The sequence below is a fragment of the Limulus polyphemus genome, unplaced genomic scaffold, assembly GCF_000517525.1.
Source record: "Limulus polyphemus unplaced genomic scaffold, Limulus_polyphemus-2.1.2 Scaffold5563, whole genome shotgun sequence".
NCBI lineage: Eukaryota > Metazoa > Arthropoda > Merostomata > Xiphosura > Limulidae > Limulus > Limulus polyphemus.
The window spans coordinates 19,323-27,075 of NW_013671173.1; the positions used below are offsets into that span (position 1 = coordinate 19,323).

The 7,753-nt window shown below is 31.0% G+C and overlaps 1 protein-coding gene across 1 annotated transcript in view; it reads right to left on the minus strand.

Moving 5' to 3' along the window:
- Positions 1–879: 879 nt before the first annotated feature.
- LOC106472729 (poly [ADP-ribose] polymerase 1-like) overlaps positions 880–7,753 on the minus strand; it is a 41,346-nt gene continuing 34,472 nt past the window's right edge. The window contains exons 21-23 of the mRNA XM_022401275.1: positions 6,089–6,150; positions 5,838–5,955; positions 880–2,288 (exon numbers count right to left, since the gene is read on the minus strand). Of these exons, the coding sequence (XP_022256983.1) occupies positions 2,216–2,288; positions 5,838–5,955; positions 6,089–6,150 (253 nt within the window). The 3' untranslated portion in view covers positions 880–2,215. The remainder of the gene's footprint in view (positions 2,289–5,837; positions 5,956–6,088; positions 6,151–7,753) is intronic.

The window sequence follows — 7,753 nt, forward strand, 5'->3', positions numbered from 1 at the left end:
AAATTTGTTCATCTTACTACTTTTTCTTTGCTGTTTTTGTAGCTAAATATTAGCATTTTCTGTAAATTTTGATTTTTTATTTATAAATGACTTTTTTGACTTACTGCTTCATATTGTTTATGTATCATATTTGTAATAAAGAAGTTTTGTCAATATTGAACGTCTGTTTTTCTTTCAAGTTTTGAAAAAACAAAACATTAAAATCTCATTATTGTTTAATTTTTTTGGGTGGTGTATTTCATATATATAATGCAAAACTACAAATTTACTCAATATAATACACAGTACACAAATTCCACTTATGTAAATATTAATTCACGTTGTGTGTTTGTGAATTTTTTTGTCAAAGAACTTCTCCCACAATTTTGGAGTCAGTAGAAACAAACCGGCAGGCTCAGCTCAGGGTGGTCTTGGAGTATCCTTATCTATATGGTGTGGTCCCCAACTATGGGGGACTCAAATGTTCCTGGAAAGTAACCTTCAAACAATGGAGGTTAGTGTAGTTAGTGTAGGTTAGTCACTAAATCCAAATTTGACACTGGATTTTCTGTTCCTGGCAATCTTAGGCTCTCGGGAATGCCATGTACATAAGTGTGTTCATACCCCTATACATAAGCTAACAAGACCAAATATGGCACACAGCAGGTATCATAATTAGAATTGTGTCTGGTACTGAACTTCCCCACCTGAGATAACTATAGAAATATGGTGTAGTCCCCATGAAGAGGTACCAAGTGAGGCTAAAATGCACCCAGAAGGTTACCCACTAAGATGGGGTCTAGGAACAGGTTTTCAGGATCACTAACACCAAAACTGAAATTGGATTTTTTGTTCTCGCATAAGTATGTTGAGAATAGAGAGAGTTAATACCAAGTAAAATACAGAACAGGATAAGTTTTATTTGTAGTGAACACATACATACAACTTAATGTTGCCATTCCCCGGAAGGCATTTTTATCCAAGCAATGTCTAAAAATCTATCAGTATTTGCTGATATCTTTAATACTATGTAAGCTACTTCTCTTGAGCTATATGCATACTGAAGTTTAAAATGTCTTCATTACAGGAACTGCAAGGTTATTAGAAATACCAGTATACAGAATCCAATGTTCAACCTAATTTATAAAACACAGTATCAAGAGTTGCCTTAACTCTGGCTACAAAGAGTTTTAATATGTTCAGTGTTTCCAAAGTATCTTCTGCAACATGACTAAGCTGCCTCATACAAGTAACACCAGTGAGAACAATACTTTTGTTTAGTAAAGTTACAATACTTATTCTTTATTGTTCTAACAATTCTACTATCATTATTCACAGCAGGTTTCCTTTAGTTAAGTTAGAATACCCAATATTGTTTTTTCTAACAATTATACTAAACAGTGTACATAACTTAGAAAATTGTTTCACTTGGTCCCAACTAAATATTCACCTACTTTCTATCGAGATTCAACTGTCACGGTTCATTACAGCCATACATTCTGTCTTTGTGGTACTTTTCCTACTTATTTATTAAGACCAAAGTAACCTGCAAGAGTTGGAAAGACCCCTGGTGGCAATGTTAGTCTTATGTAATCCCTTAACACAGAAGCAAAGATGTTTCTTAGTCTCATTTTCACACCTTAACAGTAAAAACTCACTGCTGCTGTTTCTGTTAAGCTTTATTTCTACCTGTGATGAAACATTCTAGAAAGTATTAGCTCACTTGGCTCCATTGAAAACCTTATCTTCAATCTTGGTTTTACTTGCATTTTGAACTAAACATATAATACATATGTTACCAATATAAGAAATTTTTGAAAGACATTAACTTGGTTACTTATGAACCATCATTTTCTATTTTTATGGCACAAAAGTAAAATCACTGAAACCTGCTACTTAGAGTAGATAATTTCTCATCATCCAAGAACTGTTACTGAATCTAATAATAATAAAAATACTTACTTAAACTGCTTTTCTTCTTGTAAACTATTATACAAGGCAACACTTAGTACAAGATGTTATATGATTGTTAAACATAAAAAATGCAAGTCTTTTGTTCACAGTCTGAAGAAAAAACTGCTCTTCACACTAAAACATAGTATTTTAAGCAATAAATGATACATGTTTAATGTATAACAAACAAGTTCCCACATTTTAATAAACTTCACAGTTCAAATAACATTATACAGACTTTAGTCTGATCCTAGAAAGACAAGCAACAGCATGGTACATAACCCTAGTACTTCCAGTTAAACTTCAGTTTCAACAAGTATTTGATATTCACCTGAGCAGTATCATACACAATGTATCTGGGAACAGTATAAGGAAAATACTGACATAAAGTATCACAAAATTATGTTTCTTTTACTCTCACTGCACACTACTGAACTTATAAACTATGATATTAAAGTAAGATACTAACTAATCAAGACACCTACCTACCTCCAAGAGTCAGAAAAGCAATCATGGCTTGATTTTAACAGTCGTCCAAGACAACTAAAATCTTCCTCGGATGACAAACTTAACCTCACCGTATTGTCCAACAGATGACTAGTGCCCTCGAACAGACCCTTACTCAAAACAGCAACTCAGTCTACTGTATACTTATCCATGCCCACACTACTCACATAATGTTGACTCTGATCCTCGACCAAAATCACTGGTAAATTATTTAACTATGAACTCGAAACTTTGAACCACCACAAAAATATCTTTTTGTCCACTTTTTTTTTTTGAAAAAATATAGTATTTTGTACAAGAGAAATGTTGGTACAATCCACCAAAAACAGGCTGAAAAGTTAGGAAAAGCTCACTTTTGTGATTGGCTAATAATGCTATTTTAGTCATTAAACTTACAGATTGTGGGTAAGCTGCACCTCTGTGCTGCTTTATGCATGTAAACTTTGTATGGAGTTCAACTGAGCATGAATAGCTATGTGTGGTAACACAGTACAGTGTATACAGCTCAGTTAGTTACACTACCACACATTGTATTGTGCAATATTTGTATGCAAATATATGGGCGAGTGGGAATTTGCAAGAACAACGAATGCCAACAACATGAAAATTTAGAAACTAATTTCTAGAATAGATGCTTATGACAATAAAACTAACATGGGTGTCTCAACTTCTTATCAATAATCCTTTGGTGGGAACTGAAATGATCAAATTTACAAAATCAAACTCAGAATTTGCATTGTTAATTGTCACAGTTAAAACACTAATGATCTCTTTTCAATTACACATGTATAGGCCTAAGGCTAATGTTAGACAGCCATGAACAATTGAGTCTAGGAAATACAGAAGGCCTAGCTACCACGAGAAGAGAGGAAAAATCCACAAATTAAACAGAGCATAATAATACTAACTGCAAACAAAATTTTATGAAAGTTTTGATCAGTACAAAGCAAAATAAAAATAAATGAAATAAGGCTAGCTTTGCCTCTCTCCAGGTCAATACAAACTACGAGTATGAATGACAATACCCATCAGTGGGGTGTGTGTGTGCATATTACGGTATAGTAGTACGTTTGAGAGTTCTGATGCAAGTTTAGTCTTACTACAGGCTGTACTTTACTGTACTTGGCAGGCAGACCAAGCTGGTTAGAATGAAAACGTGATTGGACAAGATCGCTGTTCTGTTTAAAAGTTTTCCAGGTCATTGACTGTTTGTTCCCTTAGGATATTATGTAACATTAGCATGGTTTGGGCCAATTTTTTCCACTGTAACAAAACTTCCCAGGAAATAAGCCATCAAAAATTAGTTGAATAAATATGCAAAATTGGCAACTAAACATTAATTGTAATTTTTGGAAATAAGTAAAATATAAAAACGTCAAAATTCTTGTAATAGGGTATTGGTACATTAATATTGTCAAAACTGGATCTTTTTTGAAGGTTATGTATTTTGTTTTTAACAATCAATACAGCCTTCTAGACAACTTGGAAATTTCCTTAAAATAGAGCCTGGCAATTGTATCGAAACTCGCAATATGCTACCAGTTCTTCATTTTAATAAATACAAGGAGAGCTATAAATTGCTCTCCTCAGAACAAAAAACAAAAATCACAAGGAGTTAAAAAACTGAAATTCAAAAACATGTATATACTGTGACTGTTCAGGAACTGTATATTTTGTGCTGCATATCTAATTTAAAAAAATCATTTACAAGTCATTTAACAAATTTGGAGTTTTGTATTTTGTCACAATGATATGCATACACAAACCTTAATCTAAAGTTTGGTGGTATACAAGTTAAGTTCTTAATTTTATAAAGCAATATTAAAAAGTATGAAATTTAATATAAGTTACTCATTATCATTTTCTCATTTTTCAGGCAAAGCATAATTTTCATAGCCTTTAATTTTATTTGGTTACAGAGCAATAAAATAGAAAATTAGACCCCTCTTCCCATGCCCACTTGTTACATCCTCTCTTTCAGAAATTTCTAATAGTTCTCTCTGACGTTCAATACTATATTATTTATAACTGATAAAAAGCCAAGGTTTTCTTCTAGCAAATGATTATTATATTACATTGTTTTCTGTACAGAGAACTGTCAATACTGATTTCAGTACAAGCTTGATTCCCTCAGGAAACACATTGACTAGCTTAGACAAATTTGTAAAGGCTCTTGTTGCAGTTAGTAAACCAGAAAAACTGAGATAGTTATGGGACATTGTATGCTTTTTGCATGTTATTCTTCTGTGTTCTTTGGTGCATTATTTAATCAAATACAAAATAATTTAATGCAGTACTACCAATAGTATGAAAAGTAAGGTTAATTGTAAAAAAAAAAAAAAGAAAGAAGAAGAAGAGAGAGAAGAAGGCCCAGATAAGTGCTTTATTTCTTGTTTTTCATGTGTATTCTTTATTTATCATTATAAAAGTAACTAAAAATAAAATGTTAAAATAGGATTCACACACACACACACACATTGTCAAATCACATCAGCTTGAAAGCAAGTTTGCTGCATGATCATAGTGAATGAAATCCTCATATTTGCTGTGCTGGTTATGGTATTTTAAAGTCTAAAAAAATCCATTCTTGGAATTTTAAGGAGCATTATTACTTACACTCCTCGGACAAACTTAAGAAGCATGAAGGAGTGCAATTACGCTCCTTAAAAATGAACCTCCGAATGCTTTGCTGTTAAATTACTAACAAGGACTACAGGGGCATCAACAGTGAAGAACAATCCTTTACTATAAATTATATTTTCTGTACAGTTTAACACACAATATATTAGCATTGAAATAGCTACTTTTGTATAAAGGTTTTTATTAATTTCTGCTTACACTTTATTATCATCATCATGCACAATACATTGGAAATACAAAGATCATGAAGCAATGAAAAAGTTTACTTTCAGTTTGTAAGAAAAGATTTTTTCTAGCTCCAATACAATCATACTATAGTGAAAAGTTCTAAAAACCTCATCGAGAATTAAGTATGTGTAAATGCAGTTTATTTGGCTTTTTTAAATTTAGCCTTCAAACATATATGCCATACAACCTATTTGTGATAAAGATGTTCTAATTACCAGTGTTGCTTAACACTGAATGTTTCTTTTAAAGCTGGCAGAAAATGCATTTCAATGACTATTCAAACTCACTATAATTTATGATAAAACAAAGTGAAGCTAGTACTATATGGCTACTTATTAACTTATGTGGTAAACTCTAAAAGCTCTTGTAACACTGCAAAGCAACAACATGTAATACCATGTGGTAAACTACTACAAATTATATTTAAAACTGTTATTATTATTACTATATTCCCTAAATTTTTCAATGAAACACTCAAGAGAGAACTGATTGAAAGTATGATAAAAAAAAACTTTTCCAATAAAGGATACTCATTGTACAATAAAGATGTGTTGGGAACAGCAGCAGAAACAGGTTTTCCTAGAGGGACTTCGGTGCCATCTGGTGTGGTAATCAGAGCTTGAGGATCTGGCTCAGTTCGTCCAAGACCTATTAACACCATGTTAAGATTAGTTCAGTGATGAGTTCTGATAATGAATGTATCACCTACAAAAGTAGTATGAAACTCCTTAAAAGTTATATTACTTTTATTTCTTGTTCTTAAGAATTTGAAAATATTCACCTTTAGTACTGTGTTTATTCTGAGGAAGTTTTTTAATCATTTCGGCTTGAGTTTTTTCATACCTGGAACAAAAGTAAATAAACATGTGAACATATATATATATATATATATATATACATGAAGAATTATTCATTGTAGGCTAACAGGCTTTTATCACTAACTACTAAGGAGAGTCTCTGACAGGTAAATAAAAATGCAATAATCTATATTATATACTAAACTGAATTCCACTAAAAAGAAACCTACATGTAAGAATGTTAAGTAATTATAATTTATTCAACTTGTTGAAATGAAATAATGTAAATAAGTAGCTTAAGACATCGTGACAATGTCTCAAGCTACTTATTTACACTATTTCATTTCAACAAGAAAAACTTGTGCTAATAACTCAGTATCGAATACAAATTATACACACACACACACACACAGCACATATATACTAGCTGAATGTTCATCTTATATGATGGTAAACACTTATTTATTTTGCTTTGGATAATTTGTTGTACATAATTATTTCATTGACATATTTTTTAAAAATAAATTACATTATCAAAAGAATATATGAAAAATGGTTTATACTTCTTTATTGTTTATACTTCTATAAGATTACATATAATTAAAAATGTTATATTCATTTATCAAAAACAATAGTGGGAAGACCTCTATAACATGTGAAGATAACAAATTGAGAAGTTAACCTCAAATGCAAGTTAGTTATTGAAATTTGTCATATTCTAATTGTGTATATTTGTATGAGAGTCTTCTAATTATGCATGTGTGTATGTTCACGTAAGAACATACCATCAATTTAAAAAATAAAAGAACATTGCTTAGATGTAGACATTTGCAAACAGATTTTTTTTCTCTTATATCATGAAAGAATAGACTAGGCTTCTACAACACAGATCAAAATTTCAATTTTACCTCTGGTGAAATGAAATATGTAATATTATAAATGTAACAACCCACAAATACTAGTAGCACAAATTTTAATTCAGTTGTGTAGAATACCTAAGTTGAAGAAGAAATGAGGCTTTTTTAGGCCTAGCGAAAGGTCTCAGACTAAACCATGTTAAGGCTTACTTAATAATGTTTTATAGTTTAAAAGACCCGGAAAATACATTAATTTAAAATTTGAGATCATTTTATCACTCATCAGTCTTAGTAAACAAACATCATAGCAAATGGCTGAACCGGCATTTTACACCTCGATACAGTTTTATTTTATTTCCTCCAGTTTAAAAAAATTATTTGAATTCTCTTATGCTATGGATTCATTAGATTATTTGAGCATCAAATTCTTGTATTTTGATATTATGTTCAAATGTGCTTCTTGATAAAGCTGTATAAAGTTAACCATGTAAAAAAACACTAGTCATTTGTCTGATCCTGCAATTTATTAATTGTGATGGCAGAGAATTGGAGCTTCGAGGACAAGTCCAAAAAAGGTAACACATTTCATCACAAATGTTAATAAAATGTTTTATTGAATAAAAAAACTTAAATGAAAGTGAAAAACAGTAGGATAACATATTGTTGCATCATCTATCGTTTTTTAACGTTGTGTTTCCCATAAGACATACTGGTGTTTATATATATATATATATATATATATATATATATATATATATATATATATATACTACTACGTAACGTAACGTAACT